Source organism: Carettochelys insculpta, chromosome 11 (genome assembly GCF_033958435.1).
Source record: "Carettochelys insculpta isolate YL-2023 chromosome 11, ASM3395843v1, whole genome shotgun sequence".
Classification (NCBI taxonomy): domain Eukaryota; kingdom Metazoa; phylum Chordata; order Testudines; family Carettochelyidae; genus Carettochelys; species Carettochelys insculpta.
Window position 1 is genome coordinate 17,527,572 of NC_134147.1, and position 24,498 is coordinate 17,552,069.

At 63.2% G+C, this 24,498-nt stretch overlaps 1 protein-coding gene across 5 annotated transcripts in view; it reads left to right on the forward strand.

Moving 5' to 3' along the window:
- Positions 1-24,498, forward strand: part of NRXN2 (neurexin 2) — a 302,332-nt gene that overhangs the window by 181,635 nt on the left and 96,199 nt on the right. For all 5 annotated transcript variants that reach the window (XM_075005502.1, XM_075005503.1, XM_075005504.1 and 2 more), the window contains one exon: positions 21,917-22,098. In XM_075005502.1, coding sequence (XP_074861603.1) covers positions 21,917-22,098 — 182 coding nt within the window. The remainder of the gene's footprint in view (positions 1-21,916; positions 22,099-24,498) is intronic.

A 24,498-nucleotide genomic window follows, 5' to 3' on the forward strand; every position in this document is an offset into this window, starting at 1 on the left:
AATGAAACCTTCCCAGGAGAGTTGGAAGGATTCCCTTCATCTCACGTCCGTTTGTCCTCATTCCCTTTCATCTCTCTAATAAATCCCATTTGCGGTTTCGCTGCCGGGCTCGGTTCATATTCCCAGGCTACTGAGCTCCGAGCGGAGATGTGAAACCCAGCCATGTGGAAGTGTTGAGCGAGCAGTCCCCCCATAAATGGCCCCACACCTGCCCCAAAGACTGCTGCGCCTCAGCTCTGGGTGAAGGGTCCCTGTCTAAACAGCCCCCATGCCCTGCTCTGGGGATGGCCCCATCTCAGCGTCAGCTGTGGGATCCCTGTATAAACCGCCTCTGCACCCTCTTCCTGAGAAGCAGCTGCATCTTGGCCATGGCCAGAGATCCCGGCATACACGCTGCGTCCCCGAGGCATGAAATTCCCCTCTGCAGTCAGGTGTGCGTGGCTGCCTGTCGCACTGTGTCCCCCCGCCTCTTTCTCACTGGCCCTTCACCAGCCCCTTCGCTTTCAGCCTGACAAGCTAATCCAGGCGCTGACAAGCAAGTCTCTTGCAGCCTCAACCCTGGGCTCCAGCTACGTGTGAACTGGCCACTTGCTCAGCAGAGGGCACAGGCTCACACGTGCTCATTTGCAGGCCTGCCCGCCTGGCCTGCTGCTGGGTTGGGTAGGGGGGCGCCATCCAGGCAGGGGGTTGGGCAGACCTCACTGGGGATCAGTGGAGCTTCTCCAGGCCCAGCTAATTAGTTCGCTCCTAAAGGACACTGATGGAGGCCGACAGCAGGGAGAGTCCTCTCTGCTGTGTAGTGATGTTGGGAACATTGCAGAGCATGGCGGGGAGAGCATGATCGTGAGCCCCCATCTGTCCCCTGCCCCTCCCTGCAACCGTGGAGCAGGAGCCATCCACAGGGAGCCCGGTGGAGTGTGTCCAGCATGCTTCAGTGTCAGCTTGAGTGGACTTGTCTTAACCTGAGTGTTCCCAGCACCCTGTCGTCGGCTAACAGTCTGCGCAACAGGCGGCCCCAGTCTCTGGCAAGAGCGCCTGTGCAGCGCCCTGAACGGTAGAGAGCCCCGGACTCAGCTGGGGGCGTCTGAGCAGGCGTGTGAGCAGCACCCAGCCCAAGAGGGGCCAGCGGGGCGGAGGCTTGGCAGGCCCCGGACGTTGGCTGAGGTGTGAGCGCTGATGGGAGCCCTCCCTCTGAAGCAGACTTGCAGGCTGGCTGGGGGTTTCTTCGTGCCACGAGAGAGCAATTGCTCCCCCTCCCTACATGCTCAGGTGCGTGCGTCCCCGGTAATGAACGGGGAGACGCTCTTCTCATCCCATTAATTCGCCGCCTTTTTAAGATAAATATTGATACCAGTGCTGGCACGCCCTGAATGGGGCTGTTATGGCATGGATAATGGCAACTAATCGGGGGTTATTTTTAAACCATGGAAACTGACAAAGATCATTAGAAACTTAATAGAAATTCCTTCATTAGCATAAGTGTTGCAGATTAGAGGAAGAGATCTCTCTATTTCCTACCATCTACCCCCACCCCACTCCACTTTTGATGGAGAGGTAAAGCAACAGTCTTCCACAGAGAACCTCCGCCTACATGCCTGTCAGGCAGCCCCATGCTGGAGGGGGGATGTACTAGGGAGATCAGCTGCCCTGGGGGGTTACTAAGTAATTGATGGGTGGGAGCATTGGAGCATCAGCTGACAGGAGCGTGTGTACTGGGGGATCCTTGAGACTGGGGGTGTAGAGTATTCATACTGTGAGTGTTGCTGGGCAGGGATGTGTTGCAGGGTGTATGGAAGCTGGGCTGGAGGATATGTGTGTGGGGGTGCATGGAGGGGAGAGGTATGGGGGGATTGTTTGAACTGGGGGGTCACAAGGACCAGGAAGGTGTCTCAGGCAGATTGGCTGGGTGGGGGCTGAATGGAGGGGAATTGACTGGGGTGGCGCACAGACGGATGGGCAGTGGGGGGTGTACTGGAGGAACTGCCTGGCTGGCAGGGCTTACTCTGGGAGTGTTGTCTGGCTGGGGGTTACTGGGAGATCAGCTGAGCAGGGGAGGCACTTGGTGATGAGCTGGCAGGAGGTGTATCGGGAGGTTGCGGGGCAGGTGTATATTAGGGTGTCTGGGAGGGGAGTTTGATTGGGCTGTTGGCTTGGCGAGGGGATGCAGGGTTTGGCTAGCTACGGGCTGTCCTGGGGGGATCTGCTGGGAGGGGAAGGGGGATTGCCTGGGTAGAAGTCTCTACTGGGGAACTGGCCAGGCTGTGTGTGGAGGAGGAGGACTGGCTGGGCCGGGGCAGCACACAGGGAGGTTGGCTGGATGGAGGGCTGTATTGAGGGATTGGCTTTGGGGGGGAATTGGCCAGGCCAAGGACTGTATTGGGAAATTGGCTGGTCTGGGAGGGGGTGGCACATGGGCCGACTGGGTGTACTGAGGGAATGGCAGCATGGGGGGGTCAGCAGTGCAGGGGGAAGTTGAGAGGATTGGGCAGGCAGAGGGCTGCGCTGGAGGAGCGGCTGGGCGTGGGGCTGTACTGGGGGAGTCACCTAGGCATGGGTTGTATTGCTGGACTGGCCGGGCAGAGGTCTGTACTGGGAATCGGTGGGGGTGAGGAGGAGTCCCTGATAGCCCAGACAGATGGGGATGGATGGGGAATCTGGGCCCCGGCCAGAAGTGCGAATGGGACCCAGGCGTCCTGGCTGCCAGCCCTTTGAGCTAACCCACTGAACCCCACTCCCCTCCTGCCCCTGGGAAGCAAGAGTAAAATCTGACTCCCACACCACGGACGTGGCACTGGCGTGGGGCTGGGGGGCTGGGGGGCTGTCCCACAGGGAGCAGAGAGGGAGCTCAGTAGGAGGTTCTCTCCCCAGCAGTCACTGCCAGCCCCAGTGCCGCGCTAGGGGGCACGGCACTGCATTGCAATAAGCAGGATGTGGGGTTTCAAAGGGGTCCCAGATTCCGTATGAACTGCTTGAAGTGCCTCCCCCACGGGGGGCCGGGGGATGGGCTTTGTTGATTGACAGCTTAGCACACTGGGGCCAGCAGCCTGGATGTGTGAGCGCTCGTGGGGCATTGCAGGTGTTTGTGGCTGTCGACAGGTCTCTGTGATTCTGACAGTACAATCTTGTAACAGGGGAGCTCTTAGACAAGTGTGGTCTTGTACCCGGTGCTGCTTACTCATCACCCGCCCCAGGGCCGCCTGGAACACATGCGGGGGCCTGGAGGTGGGGCCCTCAGGGCCGTGCATTCCCTGCACAGAGGGAGCCAGATCAGAGGCTATGTCCACGCTACAAACTACTTCGGTATAACTATGCCGCTCAGGGTGTGAATAATCCACCTCTGTGTGTGTGTATGATGGTGTGTGTGTGTGTGTGTGTGTACAATGGTGTGTGTACAATGGTGTGTGTGTGTGTGTGTTTGTGAGTGGATGGAATGTGCACACAGGGATGTCTTGCTCATAGGTCAAACTGGGACAGCTGCCTCAGGCCCTGTGCTTTTGGGGCCCCAGAGCTGCTGCCCCAGGCCCTATGGATGGCAGTGGGGATGATTACCGGGTGGCAGCGGGCAGGTGGCATCAGGAGCACCACTGGTCTCCTTCCTGCACTCACCACGCAGGCGGCGCGGGCGGCAGCCTGCTCTGCTCTACCGCGCTGCACCCTGCTTCTCCGTGGCACCGGGAAGCGCTCTCCACTGCCCGTGGAGGAGTGGGGCTTCGTGGGCCAGGAGGGTGCAGTGTGGTGGAGTGGAACAGGCTGCTGCGCGCACTGCCGGCATTTGGGGGCTGAGGGGAGGGGATCTCCTGCTGCTGCCCACCTGCCTCGAGCGATCCCCATTCTGGTTGGTCAGGGAGGGGATACAGGAGCAAGATGGCGGGGTGGGGGCAGAAGGCCTGCAGCATGGGGGAGGCAGGGGGGCTCCAGGCCCTGCCACACCTCGGGCCAGCCCTGTGGGTATGTTTGTGTGAGCTGATGGGGTGTGTGTGCATGTGAGGAGGTGACTGGGTGGGCTGTACTTGTGAATGGTGGGATGTGTCTGAGTGTGTGCACATGGCATATGCATGTGTTTTGTGTGTCCACGTAGCAGTTTCCCCACTTGTGCTGAGTGTGCCTGACCCCTTCTGCCCGTACACACATGGCGCTTATGCACACACCCATACGTGGCCTCTCCCCCTTTGCTTGCCATTCTATTCCACAGCTCTCGGGTGTGCCCTTCTGCTGCCCGTGTGCCCAGCTGGCTCCCGTTAGCCAGCTCTGTGCCGCTGCCTGACTGCCCAGCCCCTAACTGGCTGTCTGGCTCAGTGCCAGCAGGCCTTTGTTGGGAGGCAGGGTCCAGTGAGGGCAGCGCGGCATTGTCTGCCTGTCAGTGTCTAGCAACCTCCGCTGGCTCCATTCACACATCCGCCTCTGCTGAGCCATTAGCCATGGGGAAGTGGCTGTGCTGACCCTGCAGAAGCCTCAATTACCTACCTATCAGGTCAGGCTGTCTCTAGCTGCCAGCAAGGCATGGCCCAGGCAGGGAGACGGGGACCAGACGGAGCAGCACTGGGGCAGGGGAGACGGGGGCCAGGTGGAGCAGCACCGGGGCAGGGGAGACGGGGACCAGATGGAGCAGCACCGGGGCAGGGGAGACGGGGACCAGGTGGAGCAGCACCGGGGCAGGGGAGACGGGGACCAGATGGAGCAGCACCGGGGCAGGGGAGACGGGGACCAGATGGAGCAGCACCGGGGCAGGGGTGACGGGGACCAGGTGGAGCAGCACTGGGGCAAGGGAGACGGGGACCAGGTGGAGCAGCACTGGGGCAGGGGTGACGGGGACCAGGTGGAGCAGCACTGGGGCAGGGGTGACGGGGACCAGATGGAGCAGCACCGGGGCAGGGGAGACGGGGACCAGATGGAGCAGCACTGGGGCAGGGGAGACGGGGACCAGATGGAGCAGCACTGGGGCAGGGGTGACGGGAACCAGATGGAGCAGCACTGGGGCAGGGGTGACGGGAACCAGATGGAGCAGCACTGGGGCAGGGGAGACGGGGACCAGATGGAGCAGCACTGGGGCAGGGGAGACGGGGACCAGATGGAGCAGCACTGGGGCAGGGGAGACGGGGACCAGATGGAGCAGCACTGGGGCAGGGGAGACGGGGACCAGATGGAGCAGCACTGGGGCAGGGGTGACGGGGACCAGATGGAGCAGCACTGGGGCAGGGGAGACGGGGACCAGGTGGAGCAGCACTGGGGCAGGGGTGATGGGAACCAGGTGGAGCAGCACTGGGGCAGGGGTGATGGGAACCAGGTGGAGCAGCACTGGGGCAGGGGTGATGGGAACCAGATGGAGCAGCACTGGGGCAGGGGTGACGGGAACCAGATGGAGCAGCACTGGGGCAGGGGAGACGGGGACCAGATGGAGCAGCACTGGGGCAGGGGAGACGGGGACCAGATGGAGCAGCACTGGGGCAGGGGAGACGGGGACCAGATGGAGCAGCACTGGGGCAGGGGAGACGGGGACCAGATGGAGCAGCACTGGGGCAGGGGTGACGGGGACCAGATGGAGCAGCACTGGGGCAGGGGAGACAGGGACCAGGTGGAGCAGCACTGGGGCAGGGGTGATGGGAACCAGGTGGAGCAGCACTGGGGCAGGGGTGATGGGAACCAGGTGGAGCAGCACTGGGGCAGGGGAGACGGGGACCAGATGGAGCAGCACTGGGGCAGGGGTGATGGGAACCAGATGGAGCAGCACTGGGGCAGGGGTGATGGGAACCAGGTGGAGCAGCACCGGGGCAGGGGAGACGGGGACCAGATGGAGCAGCACTGGGGCAGGGGAGACGGAGACCAGATGGAGCAGCACTGGGGCAGGGGTGATGGGAACCAGATGGAGCAGCACTGGGGCAGGGGAGATGGGAACCAGGTGGAGCAGCACCGGGGCAGGGGTGATGGGAACCAGATGGAGCAGCACTGGGGCAGGGGTGATGGGAACCAGATGGAGCAGCACTGGGGCAGGGGTGATGGGAACCAGATGGAGCAGCACTGGGGCAGGGGAGATGGGAACCAGATGGAGCAGCACCGGGGCAGGGGTGATGGGAACCAGATGGAGCAGCACTGGGGCAGGGGTGATGGGAACCAGATGGAGCAGCACTGGGGCAGGGGAGATGGGAACCAGATGGAGCAGCACCGGGGCAGGGGTGATGGGAACCAGATGGAGCAGCACTGGGGCAGGGGTGATGGGAACCAGGTGGAGCAGCACTGGGGCAGGGGAGACGGGAACCAGGTGGAGCAGCACCGGGGCAGGGGTGATGGGAACCAGGTGGAGCAGCACCGGGGCAGGGGAGACGGGGACCAGATGGCGCAGCACTGGGGCAGGGGAGACGGGGACCAGATGGAGCAGCACTGGGGCAGGGGTGATGGGAACCAGATGGAGCAGCACTGGGGCAGGGGAGATGGGAACCAGGTGGAGCAGCACCGGGGCAGGGGAGACGGGGGCCAGGTGGAGCAGCACTGGGGCAGGGGTGATGGGAACCAGATGGAGCAGCACTGGGGCAGGGGAGATGGGAACCAGGTGGAGCAGCACTGGGGCAGGGGTGATGGGAACCAGGTGGAGCAGCACCGGGGCAGGGGAGACGGGGGCCAGGTGGAGCAGCACTGGGGCAGGGGTGATGGGAACCAGATGGAGCAGCACTGGGGCAGGGGAGATGGGAACCAGGTGGAGCAGCACTGGGGCAGGGGTGATGGGAACCAGGTGGAGCAGCACCGGGGCAGGGGAGACGGGGGCCAGGTGGAGCAGCACTGGGGCAGGGGTGATGGGAACCAGGTGGAGCAGCACCGGGGCAGGGGTGATGGGAACCAGATGGAGCAGCACTGGGGCAGGGGTGATGGGAACCAGATGGAGCAGCACTGGGGCAGGGGAGATGGGAACCAGGTGGAGCAGCACGGGGGCAGGGGTGATGGGAACCAGGTGGAGCAGCACCGGGGCAGGGGAGACGGGGGCCAGGTGGAGCAGCACTGGGGCAGGGGTGATGGGAACCAGATGGAGCAGCACTGGGGCAGGGGAGATGGGAACCAGGTGGAGCAGCACTGGGGCAGGGGTGATGGGAACCAGGTGGAGCAGCACCGGGGCAGGGGAGACGGGGGCCAGGTGGAGCAGCACTGGGGCAGGGGTGATGGGAACCAGGTGGAGCAGCACCGGGGCAGGGGTGATGGGAACCAGGTGGAGCAGCACTGGGGCAGGGGAGACGGGGACCAGGTGGAGCAGCACCGGGGCAGGGGTGATGGGAACCAGGTGGAGCAGCACTGGGGCAGGGGTGATGGGAACCAGGTGGAGCAGCACTGGGGCAGGGGTGATGGGAACCAGGTGGAGCAGCACTGGGGCAGGGGAGACGGGGGCCAGGTGGAGCAGCACTGGGGCAGGGGAGACGGGGACCAGATGGAGCAGCACTGGGGCAGGGGTGATGGGAACCAGATGGAGCAGCACCGGGGCAGGGGAGATGGGAACCAGGTGGAGCAGCACCGGAGCAGGGGTGATGGGGACCAGATGGAGCAGCACTGGGGCAGGGGTGACGGGGGCCAGGTGGAGCAGCACTGGGGCAGGGGAGACGGGGACCAGGCGGAGCAGCACTGGGGCAGGGGAGACGGGGACCAGGTGGAGCAGCACCGGGGCAGGGGTGACGGGGACCAGGCGGAGCAGCACCGGGGCAGGGGAGACGGGGACCAGGTGGAGCAGCACCGGGGCAGGGGTGATGGGGACCAGATGGCGCAGCACCGGGGCAGGGGAGACGGGGGCCAGATGGAGCAGCACTGGGGCAGGGGTGATGGGGACCAGATGGCGCAGCACTGGGGCAGGGGTGACGGGGACCAGGTGGAGCAGCACTGGGGCAGGGGTGATGGGGACCAGATGGCGCAGCACTGGGGCAGGGGAGACGGGGACCAGGTGGAGCAGCACCGGGGCCGGGGTGATGACTGTGTTCCCTCTACTTTTTCCCATCTGTGAGTGGAATGAATTTTGTTATGTGCCAGTGACGTGTATCGCATCAGCTTCCTATTGGTGCACATAACGCAATTCACGTGGAGGGGCGGGGCCAAGGGGTTCGGAGTCTAGGAGGGGGTTAGGCCTGGGCAGAGGGTTGGGGTACACAAGTGCCAGGGATCAGCGGGGTTGCAGGCTCCAGGGTAGGGCAGGGGATGAGGGACTCACGGCTGGCAAAGAGGGCTGGGGTGGAAGGGCTCTGACAGGGTGTGGGCTCTGGGGAGGGGCTGAGGTAGAATGTGGGGTGTGAGGAGGGGCTCTGGGGCTGCACCACTCTGGCTGTAGCAGGGGGGCTCCAGCAGAGTCTCTGGACTCAGTAGTGGGGACGAGCTCAGGGACTAGGCTGTGTCAGGGGGCTCCAGGGCTGGGCCATACCAGGAGGGGACCGGGACACTTGGCCTGGTCCAGGGCTGGGCCGCTAAGGCCATGGTTGCATTGAGGCCAGGGGAGAGGCGCCAGGTTCAGGCAATCTCTTCCTTGGCCACTGGAAGCTGGAGGACAGGCTAGGTTGGAGATGGGGCAGGCTTCCTCCCCACCTCGCACTGGTGCCGTGAGCACTTGTGCAGAACTATCTAGGCCACTGCGTGGCCATGCAGTTTACAGGTAACTTAGGCAGACAGGCCCCACACCGTGTAGTGCTGGGGAACCGGAGACGGACCCCGGACGGCGTCGTGCCGGGGAACCGGAGACGGACCCCGGACGGCGTCGTGCCGGGGAACCGGAGACGGACCCCGGACGGCGTCGTGCCGGGGAACCGGAGACGGACTCCGGACGGTGTAGTACTGGGGAACAGGCGATAGGGCCCCCACCTAGTGTAGTGCCAAAGAGAAGGACGTAGCACCAGGGAGGGGCTGCCTTAGGGGCTTGTGGTAGGGGGAACCTGGGTCCTGTCAGAGAACAGGCAGCAGCAGAGCAGAGTTCACATGTGCACTCACGGGTAGCATGAGACACACTGACAATCCTGACACCTCACGCTCATACATGCAAACCCCGAGTCACCGCACACCCGAACGCAAAGAGCTCCCACAGTCATCCACGTACCCCCATGGGTCCACGTGCAGGCACACACCCGTATCCTCATGGCACCAACCCATGCACCCATGCAAGCATGCAGGAAGTCGCACACACTTACCTGCTCCCCTCTGTATCCCCCACGTACACCTTTACACACAGACCCATGCACAGCCACATGGGTGTGCAAAACCAGCTGGGGAAGGCAGGTCCTAGCCCTGCCCCTTCCAACACCACCACGCCTCACAGAGCCAAGCCCCACCCCCACCCCAGGTTATTGCCCCCAGCCCCTGACCCTTAGTTCCCTGTCCCACGGAGTGGCGTGGCCCCACCCTTCCCGGTCAGCAGAGTGCCTGGAGGGCTGCACAGCCTTGGTTCCACCTGGACCCCAGCCCCAGCCCTTGCAGACAGCTGTGGCCTCAGCCCTCCCTGGACAGCCCAGCTACCACCACGGCCCTGGGCCGGCACACAATGGCCTCTGTCATCCCGGGCGGCTGGGAAGCTGTGCCAGCCCCAGGCCTCCCCTAGCAGCCAGGCTGCAGCACCACAGTCCAAGCAGTCCCTGGGCAGCAGGGGAACAGAGGCAGTTTTGGGAAGGCAGCACCTTTCCCTGCCTCCATTACCCCCGGCTCATGCACCCAGCCACCTGCCCCCACAGCGCTGTGCTCCCTCCCCACCCAGAGCTCTGCACACGTACAGCGCACGCCCTCTCATCCCTCCCCACCCAGAGCTCTGCACACGTACAGCGCACGCCCCTCTCATCCCTCCCCACCCAGAGCTCTGCACACGTACAGCGCACGCCCCCTCATCCCTCCCCACCCAGAGCTCTGCACACGTACAGCGCACGCCCCTCTCATCCCTCCCCACCCAGAGCTCTGCACACGTACAGCGCACGCCCCTCTCATCCCTCCCCACCCAGAGCTCTGCACACGTACAGCGCACGCCCCTCTCATCCCTCCCCACCCAGAGCTCTGCACACGTACAGCGCACGCCCCCTCATCCCTCCCCACCCAGAGCTCTGCACACGTACAGCGCACGCCCCCTCATCCCTCCCCACCCAGAGCTCTGCACACGTACAGCGCACGCCCCCTCATCCCTCCCCACCCAGAGCTCTGCACACGTACAGCGCACGCCCTCTCATCCCTCCCCACCCAGAGCTCTGCACACGTACAGCGCACGCCCCTCTCATCCCTCCCCACCCAGAGCTCTGCACACGTACAGCGCAGGCCCCCCTCATCCCTCCTCACCCAGAGCTCTGCACACGTACAGCGCACGCCCCCTCATGCCTCCCCACCCAGAGCTCTGCACACGTACAGCGCATGCCCCCTCATCCCTCCCCACCCAGAGCTCTGCACACGTACAGCGCACGCCCCTCTCATCCCTCCCCACCCAGAGCTCTGCACACGTACAGCGCACGCCCCCTCATCCCTCCCCACCCAGAGCTCTGCACACGTACAGCGCACGCCCCTCTCATCCCTCCCCACCCAGAGCTCTGCACACGTACAGCGCACGCCCCTCTCATCCCTCCCCACCCAGAGCTCTGCACACGTACAGCGCACGCCCCCTCATCCCTCCCCACCCAGAGCTCTGCACACGTACAGCGCACGCCCCCTCATCCCTCCCCACCCAGAGCTCTGCACACGTACAGCGCACGCCCCCTCATCCCTCCCCACCCAGAGCTCTGCACACGTACAGCGCACGCCCCCTCATCCCTCCCCACCCAGAGCTCTGCACACGTACAGCGCACGCCCTCTCATCCCTCCCCACCCAGAGCTCTGCACACGTACAGCGCACGCCCCCTCATGCCTCCCCACCCAGAGCTCTGCACACGTACAGCGCAGGCCCCCCTCATCCCTCCTCACCCAGAGCTCTGCACACGTACAGCGCACGCCCCTCTCATCCCTCCCCACCCAGAGCTCTGCACACGTACAGCGCACGCCCCCTCATCCCTCCCCACCCAGAGCTCTGCACACGTACAGCACAGGCCCCTCATCCCTCCCCACCCAGAGCTCTGCACACGTACAGCGCACGCCCCTCTCATCCCTCCCCACCCAGAGCTCTGCACACGTACAGCGCACGCCCCCTCATCCCTCCCCACCCAGAGCTCTGCACACGTACAGCGCATGCCCCTCTCATCCCTCCCCACCCAGAGCTCTGCACACGTACAGCGCACGCCCCCTCATCCCTCCCCACCCAGAGCTCTGCACACGTACAGCGCACGCCCCCTCATCCCTCCCCACCCAGAGCTCTGCACACGTACAGCGCACGCCCCCTCATCCCTCCCCACCCAGAGCTCTGCACACGTACAGCGCACGCCCCCTCATCCCTCCCCACCCAGAGCTCTGCACACGTACAGCGCACGCCCCCTCATCCCTCCCCACCCAGAGCTCTGCACACGTACAGCGCACGCCCCCTCATGCCTCCCCACCCAGAGCTCTGCACACGTACAGCACAGGCCCCTCATCCCTCCCCACCCAGAGCTCTGCACACGTACAGCGCAGGCCCCTCTCATCCCTCCCCACCCAGAGCTCTGCACACGTACAGCGCACGCCCCCTCATCCCTCCCCACCCAGAGCTCTGCACACGTACAGCGCACGCCCCCCTCATCCCTCCCCACCCAGAGCTCTGCACACATACAGCGCAGGCCCCTCTCATCCCTCCCCACCCAGAGCTCTGCACACGTACAGCGCACGCCCCCTCATCCCTCCCCACCCAGAGCTCTGCACACGTACAGCGCACGCCCCTCTCATCCCTCCCCACCCAGAGCTCTGCACACGTACAGCGCACGCCCCCTCATCCCTCCCCACCCAGAGCTCTGCACACGTACAGCGCAGGCCCCTCATCCCTCCCCACCCAGAGCTCTGCACACGTACAGCGCAGGCCCCTCTCATCCCTCCCCACCCAGAGCTCTGCACACGTACAGCGCACGCCCCCTCATCCCTCCCCACCCAGAGCTCTGCACACGTACAGCGCACGCCCCCTCATCCCTCCCCACCCAGAGCTCTGCACACGTACAGCGCACGCCCCCTCATCCCTCCCCACCCAGAGGTCTGCACACGTACAGCGCAGGCCCCCCTCATCCCTCCTCACCCAGAGCTCTGCACACGTACAGCGCACGCCCCTCTCATCCCTCCCCACCCAGAGCTCTGCACACGTACAGCGCACGCCCCCCTCATCCCTCCCCACCCAGAGCTCTGCACACGTACAGCGCAGGCCCCTCTCATCCCTCCCCACCCAGAGCTCTGCACACGTACAGCGCATGCCCCCCTCATCCCTCCCCACCCAGAGCTCTGCACACGTACAGCGCACGCCCCCTCATCCCTCCCCACCCAGAGCTCTGCACACGTACAGCGCACGCCCCCTCATGCCTCCCCACCCAGAGCTCTGCACACGTACAGCGCACGCCCCCTCATCCCTCCCCACCCAGAGCTCTGCACACGTACAGCGCACGCCCCTCTCATCCCTCCCCACCCAGAGCTCTGCACACGTACAGCGCACGCCCCCCTCATCCCTTGCCACCCAGAGCTCTGCACACATACAGCGCATGCCCCCTCATCCCTCCCCACCCAGAGCTCTGCACACGTACAGCGCACGCCCCCTCATCCCTCCCCACCCAGAGCTCTGCACACGTACAGCGCACGCCCCTCTCATCCCTCCCCACCCAGAGCTCTGCACACGTACAGCACACGCCCCCCTCATCCCTCCCCACCCAGAGCTCTGCACACGTACAGCGCACGCCCCCTCATCCCTCCCCACCCAGAGCTCTGCACACGTACAGCGCACGCCCCCTCATCCCTCCCCACCCAGAGCTCTGCACGCGTACAGCGCAGGCCCCTCTCATCCCTCCCCACCCAGAGCTCTGCACACGTACAGCGCAGGCCCCTCTCATCCCTCCCCACCCAGAGCTCTGCACACGTACAGCGCACGCCCCCCTCATCCCTCCCCACCCAGAGCTCTGCACACGTACAGCGCACGCCCCCTCATCCCTCCCCACCCAGAGCTCTGCACACGTACAGCGCATGCCCCCTCATGCCTCCCCACCCAGAGCTCTGCACACGTACAGCGCACGCCCCCTCATCCCTCCCCACCCAGAGCTCTGCACACGTACAGCGCACGCCCCTCTCATCCCTCCCCACCCAGAGCTCTGCACACGTACAGCGCACGCCCCTCTCTTCCCTCCCCACCCAGAGCTCTGCACACGTACAGCGCACGCCCCCTCATCCCTCCCCACCCAGAGCTCTGCACACGTACAGCGCACGCCCCCCTCATCCCTCCCCACCCAGAGCTCTGCACACGTACAGCGCAGGCCCCTCTCATCCCTCCCCACCCAGAGCTCTGCACACGTACAGCGCACGCCCCTCTCATCCCTCCCCACCCAGAGCTCTGCACACGTACAGCGCACGCCCCTCTCATCCCTCCCCACCCAGAGCTCTGCACACGTACAGCGCACGCCCCTCTCATCCCTCCCCACCCAGAGCTCTGCACACGTACGGCAAACGCCCCCTCATCCCTCCCCACCCAGAGCTCTGCACACGTACGGCAAACGCCCCTCTCATCCCTCCCCACCCACATCCTCCTCTGCCCACAGCCCCCTTCCTGCATCCATAAGTACACACCCTCTCTCCCTGCCCCCCCACCAATGAGGTCTGAGAGCCCCAGGGCAGCTTAGTCCAGATTTCCACTTCTGCCGGTCAGACGCTTGAGCCCCACCAGCAGGGAAACTCCCCAGCAGAGCAGGGCCCTCTCTGGGCCAGGAACAGGCAGGGACCCTGCGCATAGTTTGCCTTCCATGGGCCTCAGCCAAACAGTGGGGCTGCAGCCACTGCCCCTTCCTGTGCGGCTGGTGCCCCTCGCCCCCCCGCAGGAAGCCTCCCTGTCTGTAGGGGATGCAGGGCTGATTGCCAGAACAGCTCCTGAGGAGAGAGCTGCTGAGAGAGGACGACCAGTCACCGCCCACGGGCTGCCTAGACCTCATGCCCTGCAGCTCGTTAAACCTCCCCAGCACTTTCCCTAATAGCCAGCGCATGAACCCCAGCACCTGGGCTGCTAATTGCATCCCAGCTTCCCTTCTATTGCCTCTGCGGCTCACGGGAAGGGAGCCTTCTCCTCGCTCGCCGTCGTATGGGGATGTCAGACGGCCCCATGCCCCAGCCCAGAGGCGGTGCTCAGCCCCCGCTCCCAGGGACTCTCTCGCTACAGGCACACACATACCCAGAGCCGGTTCTGCTCCTCCCCCGTTCCAGCTCCTGATGGGGAGATGAATTATTTAGCACCGCGGGCCCCTGCTCCGGAGAGAGAGAGCCAGAGCTGGCGTGGTCCCATCGCAGTGACCTACATTCCCAAGCCAGCCCCAGCCCTTCCCCCACCGCTGGCACCTTCTCCCACCTGGGGGAAGGACAGAGGTGGCATGCCTGTCCCTGCCGTACCCATACGCCAGCCAGCGCCACCTCCTGCGTCTGCCCACCGCCTCCCTCCAGCCGGCGCGCCGAGACCTCAGCCTGAGGGCAGCACGCGCCGTGGGATGGGAAGTGGGGCTGGAAGAGGGCACAGAAGGGCCCCTCCAAGCCAGGGACAATGCGGGGAGCATTTCAGACTTGGAAGGGGGCTAATTCCCTGATTTCCGCAGAGACAGAGTAGGCTGGGAGTGGGGGTGCCTGGCTCTAGGAGGGGACGGGGGCTTAGTGGTTGGGGGGGGGGGCTGGCTTAATTACTCCCCCTGTGTCCCTGGTTGTTTATTAGCTGTGCTCCAGAACAGCTCTGCACAATCCGGGCAGTACATTGGCCAGAGCCAGGAGTGCAGCTATGAAAGAAATCGATACCGGGGTGGGGGCGGGGAGGGGAGGTCTGGCGGGAGCTGTGCAAGCAGGGAGCCCAGGCGTGGAGAGGTGCTGTGGGAGTGGGTGGAGGAGCGTGTGAGAACAAAGGGGCCTGGGGGGGCTCGCAGCCGGCTCTAGCGCCGGGTAGGAATGACATACAAATTAGATGCTGTGCAGTAGGAACCTCCACCGGCTGCGTCGCTTTCCGTCAGCTTGGCTATTTTGAATCCACTGCCAGGAAGGGGTGTGAATGCAGAGGCAGCTGAGTGCTAAGGGGGTGGGGCCAGGAGTCACGCAGGACGCCTGGGTTCTAGCCCCAGCTCTGCGCAGCCGTCGGCGTTGTTATTTCCCGGTCGCGCACCAGGACGGGGGTGCATAACCTGGCCTTATTGGAGGGTCTTGTAGAGTGCCGGGACTCCAGGGGCTGGAGTGTTCCTGAAGGGGGCTCTACCGTGCCAGGGCTGTGCGAGCCGGTGTGTTATTGGAGGGGTCTGTCTAGAGCTGGGGCTGCCTCTGCAGCACTGGGGCTATGAGAGCCGGTGTGTTATCGGAGGGTCTGCACTTGTCTGTTGGCAAGAAATGCCATCCAGGTCCGCAGGCCAGCGGCCCTCCTTCCTGTGGGGCCTTGCTGCCCTCTCTCCCTTCCTGCTGCATCGCATGCCCCTGCGCAGCAGCAGGGCCTGTATGGCCCTGGGATTGATAGTTTTCCAGGTAATCTCTGAGGAGACCACAGAGCAGAGCTGCCCCCCCTGCCCCTCCCACCGGCCCCTCCATGTACCCCAGCTCTGCCCAAGGGCAGTGCAAGCAGGCACTCAGCCCTCACTGCCAGGGCCAGCCCAAAGCCCCAGTGGGACACTCCCAAAGTGAGCCAGCTGGGGTCACTTGGCCCTCACCACCAGTTTTAACTCCAATGCCCCAGTGTGGCACTAGGGGTTGCCTCACTGGCGGGGGGCAGAGGAGGCTCTCACAGATCCACAGGCTCAGGGCTAGGTTCCCAGCTCGGAGGAAGAGCCAGACCCCAGGGCTCTCACCCTTCCTCCAGGGTGGACCATGCAGCCTCCCCATCTGCTGTGACTCATCCTCTGTGGTCCTGCCCTCCTGCTTCCCTGAGCTCTGCCAGTGAGCCCAGCCAAGACAGGCTCCCTGCAGAGCCTTGCGCACCCTCAGGGACTGATGCCCCTCAAGTGGCATTTCCACTGACCCTTGAGCAGCATCCCCAGGGCAGCTGGTTTATTAGCCACCTGGAGTCAGCACAGGCAGCCCATGGCTGAGCACAGAGAGCTGAAGGTTAAAGCACAGTCTCCTCCATCCCGATCTGATCCTGGGGTCAGGCTCTGTCTGCCTTCCTGCCTTGGTGGCTCCCAGGTGGGAGCTGCCAGCCACTTCCTGCGCTTCTCCCCTAGCTCCTCCTGTCAGTCCTTTGTTCTGGGCTCAGCTTCTGTGCTCAGAGTGTGGCTCTGAGTCACTGGGGCAGACCTGAACTCTTCGGCCCCTTGTTGGTCTGGGTCCCTTGCAGCTGGTTCCTGGAGGGCTCTGTTCCTCCCACCCAGACGCAGAGGAGACGCTCGCCCTGTGTCTCTCTGCTCGAGCAAAACCACACCTCAGCTGCTCAGGGACTCCCAGACCGACACCATGGGCTCTTGCCCCTGCACACGCACGGTAGCCATGCAACATAGCGCAGAAACTGAGGCGCACAGGGGCCTCATAAATAACATTCCCAGACTGGCTCTTCAACCCCGGCCTTCAGCGAGGAGCGCTCTCCCCTGCTGCCAGCGCTGCCCCAGTGCGCGGCTACGCCGCACGGAGTGGTACAGGTGGCCTCCTGTGGCACTGCCCAGGGACACTGAGGTCCCTCACCAGCCCGGAAGTACAGGCCCCTGCACACCTCGCCTCCCTTGAGCCAGCTAGTGACACACACAAGCCAGGCCCCGAGTTCCTCCGCCAGCAGCTCTCCCTGTTGCACCCAGCCCCCATCACTGGACACTCACCAAATAACCAGGGACACCGTCTCCAAGGAGATTGCATGTGCACTGCCGGACTGGCGCAGCTCAGGCTCAGGGCCTCTGTAGCAGCCCTGCCTTGGAATCGACTGCCCATGGGAGCGGGTGCCTTTACTGGCAAAGGTTAAGATGTGAGAGCTGGAGGAGAATCAGACCAACAGGTTGTGTGGCCCACGCGGGCTAACGCCCTTTCTGGAGCCTGAACTGAACCCAGGCAAGTGAAAATCCTTGTCTGCAGCTGTTTCTCAACCTGCCAGAGTCACAAGCTCCAGGGCCAGGGGCCAAGTTTCAGGGATGAACAAAGCTGCCTCCTGTTCACTGGCCCAGAGGCGGATGAGAAAGAGGCCACTTCCTTCCACATCTTGTCCAGCACATGGTGGCAGTGCCCCTTTGGCAGTGAGCTCCAGAGACGACGACTCTTCCCCCTTGCGTGCCATCTTGTGCCCCCTCCCGGCAGCGTCGTGTCCTCCGAGCCACGTTTTCCCCTTGCAGTTCACGAGCAAAGGGGGGCTCCGTTGTGTTGGCAGAGCAGGGCTGCGCTTGCCTCAGAGACAGGCTGAGGAGAACTGATGCGCACTTGTCTGCCAGAGGAGCTGTTTGTCTGCTCTGCTCTGTCACCCACTTCCCGGCCTCAGTTCACAATGGCTGCGTCTACACGTGCACGCTACTTCGAAGTAGCGGCACTAACTTCAAAATAGCGCCCGTCGCGGCTACACGCGTCGGGCACTATTTCGAAGTTAACTTCGACGTTAGGCGGCAAGACGTCGAAGTCGCTAACCTCATGAGGGGATCGGAATAACGCCCTACTTCGACGAAGTAGGGACCGTGTAGACGATCCGCGTCCCACAACGTCGAAATTGCTGGGTCCTCCAAGGTGGCCATCAGCTGGGGGGTTGAGAGATGCTCTCTCTCCAGCCCCTGCGGGGCTCTATGGTCACCGTGGGCAGCAGCCCTTAGCCCAGGGCTTCTGGCTGTTGCTGCGGCAGCTGGGGATCCATGCTGCAGGCACAGGGTCTGCAACCAGTTGTCGTCTCTGTGGATCTTGTGTTGTTTAGTGCAACTGTGTCTGGGAGGGGCCCTTTAAGGGAGCGGCTTGCTGTTGAGTCCACCCTGTGACCCTGTCTGCAGCTGTGCCTGGCACCCTTATTTCGATGTGTGCTACTTTGGCGTGTAGACATTCCCTCGCTGCGCCTATTTCGATGTTGGGCTGAGCAACGTCGAAGTTGAACATCGACGTTGCCGGCCCTGGAGGACGTGTAGACGTTATTCATCGAAAAATTTCGATGTCGCAACATCGAAATAAGCTATTTCGATGTTGGCTGCACGTGTAGACGTAGCCAATATGTGCATTTCCCACCGATAATGATAACCTGTGTGGCACTGGCTTGCACTCAGTACCCTGCGAAACACCATCGGGACAGGCATTGTGACAGCTGTGTGTTGGACGCAGTGAGGTTTGTTAGGTCTGATAGGAGTTGCTGACATACCAATAAACCCTTAGCTAGCTGGTACCCATGTTCCTCGGGCTCCCAGCTCCCTCTGGCAGCATCAGACAGGCCCCTCTTTCACTTCCTTCTCCAGACAAATGTCCATCGCTCTGTGGGACTCTGTAAATGGAGGCTGTGCCTCACCCCAGCAGCATCTGTCTCAGCACCAAGCATTGGATCCCTCTATAAACAACCCCTGAGCACTACCCCAGAGGTAGCAGCATCTCAGCACCAGACAAAGGATCCCGGTATAAACCACCTCCAGCCCTACTCCAGAGGCGCTGCATCGCCACAGCTGGCAAAAGATTGCTGTGCTGTATAAACAGCCCATAAGTCCCACCCCAGAGGTAGCTGCATCTCAACCCTGAACACTAGGTGGACTGTCTTGAGCTACTAGCTCTGGAGTTGGCGGGTACTGTACTCTCACATGTCTCCTAACCTTGTTTCCCTCCCTTCGCAATCCCCACCCGCCTTACTGCCATTGTGTGCCGTGTGCCAGTGAGGCTCAGGCCCAGCCCAATGGGGCACCAGGGTGCTCTGTGAGGCAGAGGGCTGTGGCCAGCCGGGGCTGCGGCCAGAGGATGTGTGCTGGAGGGCACTGGTGGTGCCTGTGTTGGGGATCGGGAGGGGTTGGGCTGGCCCGGCCTGGCTCGAGGAGAGCGAGAAGGCTGTCAGGCCACTCAGCCTCACCTTCTCTTAGCCCAATTGCAGTGCCCAGCTCGCCTCTCTCTGCCTCATGGGTTGACGCACTCATGGCTGGAGAGCCTGAGGCCCTGCGGACAGGGCAGCAGAAATGGAGAGGGATGGGAAGAGGCGTTAAGTCCTCATTGGAGGGTAGGCCAGGATCCGGGCCCATGTTTGCAGCCCATGTCTGGGAGCAGAGTTGAGCAGGGACTGGAGCCAGGGCTCCTGGGTTCTAAGCCCAGCTCTGGGAAGGAAGTGGGGTCCGGTGGTTAGGGGCTGTCAGGATCCCTCCCCACTCAGCTCAAGGGACCCCGGGGGCCCTGACTCCCCTGTCTGCAGCTGTCCTTTCCAGAGTCCTGACTCGCACCTCACATCTATCTTCCCAGCCATGCTCCTTCGCAGACCCAGCAGAACGCGCCACTGTGACTCTGCTGTCAGTGCTGGACCTGATGGATGGGTCCTGAGCACCAGGACAGGAACGGCTGGGGGCAGGGCAGAGGGCCAGTTATTGTGGCGAGGGCTGGAGACGCTTTTAGGAGGTAGTGCAGGAAACGCTGCTGGTCTCATGCCCAAGTCAATTCCCGTCAGTGAGACTATAGGGGAAGAGCTGTTGGGGGACTTGCTGCTGGGAGGTGGGGTGTGGCAGCACCACTACAGCCCTTGGGGCAGTGGGCTGGTGTGGAGCAGGTGTGTGTGTTTGTCCTGGAATTGTTGGGAGTGTGTGAGAGGGTTGGCAATGGAGTCAGCATGCGTGCAGTTGTGATTTTGCACGAGCATGCATGGGCTGAGTGTTTGCCTGGGGAAGCGTGTGTGCCACTTGTGCATGCTTGTGTTGGTGCCTTTGTGGGTATTTGCATTAGCCTGTGAGAGTGTATTGGCATTTGTATGCAGGCAGCTGTGTTTGTGTGTTTGCCTTTTCCTGGTTGTGTGTGCGTGTGCGCAGGGAACTCAGGGCTGAACACACGTGACTGTGTGTGTACATCCCAGATGTGAACACACACACGTATGTGCGTGCAGTGCTTTTTTGTTTTTTAAAAAAAAGAGGAGCTGGTGCTCAGCTGGCTCCTCGCTCCACGCTCCAGCCAATCCCATGGCTGAGGCTGCCGAAGTACCGGCACCAAAAAAGCACTGTGTGCATGTGAGTGCAACCCGTATGTGTGGACACCAAGTGTGTCTGCATTTTCCTCTGCACTAGGGAGCGTTCCTTTGAGTGGGAATGTAGTGATGTGTGTGCCTTTGCCTTGTGCTGGGCATGCCGCGTGCTTGGCTGTGTCTTTGCTTGTGTTTGCAGTCGCCGTGTGTGGGGGAGTTCATTTCCCCTTGCCGGGGAGGCTGGGGCAGATGGAGAATTGGGAGAATGGAAAACCCAGTTGAAGGCGCCCTCCCCCTCCCCCGCCATTTTCCTCTTCAGTCGACACACGTAACCGTGGCCCGGGGCCTGGTCCGTGAGAGCGGCGTTTCTCCTGCCCTGTGTTTATAAGAACATGGGAACAGCTGTACTGGCTCAGACCAGTGCTTGGTAGAGCCCAATGTCCCATCTGCCAACTGGCTAATGCCTGGTGCTTCAGAGAGAATGGACAGAACAGGAGATCAATGTGTGGTCCCTCCGCACTGCCCAGTCCCAGCTCCTAGCAGACCCCATGGGGGGTAACCTCATCTGCCCTCAATACTCCCCCCGGCGGCAGGATAACCCTGCCCTTCCTGTCCCACGCTCCTACAGCATTGCTGTGTGCTGTCAGACAGGGGCCGCCCTAGCCTAAGAGGAGCTCTTCCTCCCGGCTGAGTGAGGGATCGCTCTCTTAGCAGCCCAGAGCCCCCTTGAGGCAGCTGTATCTCAGCAGCAAGTCCAAGGCCATCCATGCGTATAGGGTGAGTGATGCAGAGCGCTCCAGGCCTCTGGGTAGGGAAAGGCAGGAGTGTAGTGCAGGATGCAATGGTCAGCACCATGGTGCTCGGTGAGCCTTGGCTGCATTTGCAGCGGCCTTTGGACAGCCCTGGCAGAGCAAGGCTGGGCGCCCAGCTGCTCCGTGGCAGCTACAGAAGCCCCTGATTTGGGGGTTGGGTTTTGCAAAGTATTTTTTCCACAGCCACTTGGAGGGAATTTCAGCCCCGCCCGCGATCAGAGCTGGGCCATGGACAGACACGTACTTGCCAGCCGCCTCCCACCATCCTCAGCCCTTCTGCTGTGAATCGCGAAGTGGCACCAGTTCAGTCCCCTCCAAACCAGCTTTGGTTAAGAAAAGTGCCTGAGCCCTGGCTGAGGGGGCTGGAGCTGGGCTGGGGGTGTGCCGTGTCTGTGCCAGCTCTGACGGAGATGGTATCGGGGTGGGGGTGAGCTGCCTGGATCTGACCTGTCTGTCTGGTGCTCTGGGGTATCCGTGCAGGCAGGGAGGCTGGTGCGCTCTGGGGTCTCTCTCATCTCACTCAGGCAAAGCAGAAAGGAATGAAGGGGCCTGTTTGGCCCTTGGTCGCTGTGTGGGGGGAGGAGGATTTGTACTGAGAACACCTGGGGGCTGTGGCTGGGCTGACTTACACCTGCGGGCTGGGGCGGCTCCTTGGCCCAGTCACTCCTTGAGTGAAGGAGACATGGCTGCTGGACTGGCCATAGGTTTGCCAGCGTTCCCAGTTAAACGGACCGGACACCACTGGCAGCACTGTCCAGTCGGGAGCGTTGGCTAAGCAGCCTCTGGGACTGGATTTGCTATGCAGCGGGGTAGCAAGACTGAAGTGCATTAGCCCTGTCTTCAGCTCTTCCTGGGGTCTGCCCTGGCTCTGGCTGGGGTCTGAGAATGGGGTTAGGAGCCGGGACTCCTGGGATCTACCCCCAGCCCTGTCTGATTTTCCTGTCTGGCAGGGGGCTGCCCACTGCCAGAATCCCCTCTCTAACCTTGTCTCTCTCCACTCCCACAGCTGGCACCACGTACATCTTTGGGAAGGGTGGGGCGCTTATCACCTACACCTGGCCGCCCAACGACCGGCCCAGCACACGAGCCGACCGGCTGGCTGTGGGCTTCAGCACGCACCAGAAGAATGCCATCCTGGTGCGGGTGGACAGCGCCTCCGGGCTGGGGGACTATCTGCAGCTGCACATAGTAAGGAGAACCTGCACGCTGGGGGTCTGCCCGTGGGCTGCAGGGGGTGGGGGCGCAGGGAGAGCTCTGCAGCTGTAACTGGAACCCATTCCAAAAACCTGACTCTAGTCCGGCCCCAAGGGCTTGGGCTGCCTTTGCTGCTCACCTACCCTGAGCCCCTCCGTTAGCCCTCCCAGCGCTGACCTCAGAGCCAGCTGGCTCCTCAAAACCCCCAAAACGTTCAGACTCATCCCTGCCCCCAGGTCTCCATTCCCAGAGGCTCAGACCCAGCCCAGGCCCGGACAGCAAATTCTGGCGCCGGGTGGGGCCACTTTGTGCCGTGTCTGGAGGAGAATGTTGGAGCTGGGGGCCTGTGGGGCAGCTGCCCCCTGCCCTCAAAGCATAACACTGGCTCAGAAAAGGGCTGCGCCTTGTGCTTCACCACCCTGGGGCACAGCTGCCTGGTGCGTGTTGTGCCAACGCATCATGTACCTGCACCAGGCTGGAGCACCCGCCCTCCCGCTCCGCGCACACACAGCTGCGTCACGTCAGTGCCCGCCTTTGACTCCCGTGCACCAATGCCGACACCCCGATGATCGCTGCCAGCGGTGGAGCCTGAGGCAGCTGGTGCAGGTGAAGCATCCCCAGTGCGAGTGCAGGGGCCATCCTCAGGGTACCTCTGTACCGGCCTCCACCACAGCACCTGGCTGCCTCCCACGTGGCGGGGCGGCGAAGTGAAGTTTCTGCTGGCGGCAGAGGCTGCTGGGAGTTCTCTGTTGCTTCTGTGTGGACAGCTCTGCCTCGCGCAGCCCTCCCCTTGGCAGCCAGCCTTCGCCTGGGGCTGTTTCGCTTGTGGGCGTGCGTAGCCGAGAGGGGAGCAGGTGGCAGGAGGTGGGCCCCTGCGTGTGATCCGGAGAATCGGGGGCAAGACAAAACCAAGCTGAATGGGCTTGGGGGTCTGTTCTGGAGCAGTGTGGGGGGTACCAAGGGAATGGGGTCTGATCTAGGGCGGGGGGGCTACTGCCCTGGAAGGACCCAGGCATCTGCTCTGGGACAGAGGGGTTGGGGGCGCTGGGCTGGATGGGCCCAGGGATCTGATGCGGGGTGGGAGGTGGAGAGGGGACTCCCAGCCCGGCTGGGCCCAGGGGCTAAGGGGGTGCACAGCGCTCTCTGTTGAGTCAGTCCCCGCCCTGCACCGTCACCGGATGAGTTAGTTCGCCCCATTGCGTGCCGCAGCCTGCCCCACATGCTCTGCCCCCGGGCGTGCGCCCTCCTGCCGCCGCACCCCACCCTGGAGTAAGCAGCAGCTCCCCGCACAGCCTGTGCTCCTCCCTGCGCTCTGCAGCGCCCCCTGCAAGGAGAGGCCGGACGTGCTGCCAGCTGCTTACGCTGCCCGCGGCCGGCTCTCGCCCATTGCCGGCGGAGCGTCTCGTGTGGGCTGCGTCCAGCTCCTCGGTCCCGTTCACCCTTGTTGGTATTGCTGCGGGTGGAAGAAGGCGCTCAGCACTTACTAACATCTGGCGGGGGAGGTGATGAGTCTCTGCCTGCACCTGTGGGTGCCAAAAGCCCTGCTGTGGGGTGAGGTTGCACGTGAGGCACCCGGGCCTGGGGCTTTCCCCTCAAGGGGCAGCGATTCCAATCAGCCCCAAGGCGAGGGACTGGCTGGTTCAGGGGCACGCGGCTGGCTGTGCCGGAGGCTGAGATTGCACATGACTGGCTGTGTTTCAGTAGCAGCAATAGGCCTGACTGAGGGAACAGCTCCTTTGTGCTGGGTCCCAGGACACCTGGGTTCTCTCCCCGGCTCTGGAAGGGACTGGGGTCTAGGGGCTAGGGGGGACGGCTGGGAGCCAGGACTCCTGCTCCCTGCTCCGCGGCCTGCAGCTGTTGGGTGGGGGACGGAGTAGAGGGCTGGGCGTCACTTTTGGCACTGTGAGAAGGGCACCCTGGTCTCTGTGATTGCCCTGTGGTGTGTGCTGGGCCCAGACACCTGAGCTAATGCTGTGTGGCGGTGGGGAGCGGCTGCGCTGGCCGGGAAGCGCCCAGCATGTCAGGAATGACTGCTTGGTCCCTGCGGGGGCTCCAGCACGCTCTCCTTCCATCAGCCTCCTCGTCACCACCACACCAGGCTAACACGGGCCGACAGCCTGACCTGTCTGCCCTCACCTGGGTCCGGGAGAGCTCCCTGCATTCAGGCACAGGCGCTGCCCACGGAAAGGGGAGCCAGGACACCCGGCTTGCATCCCCAGCTCTGGGAGAGGAGTGGCGGTTGGGGGGAAGCTGGGAGTCTAGACTCCCGTGTTCTTTCCCTAGCTTGATGGCGGGGGGTAGGCTGATGGTACAGTAGGGAACCTCCAGGCCCTGGGACTGGATCGGAACCCGTGTCCCTCACAGGCGAAAGGCCCGTTGAGAAGCTGCTCCCCC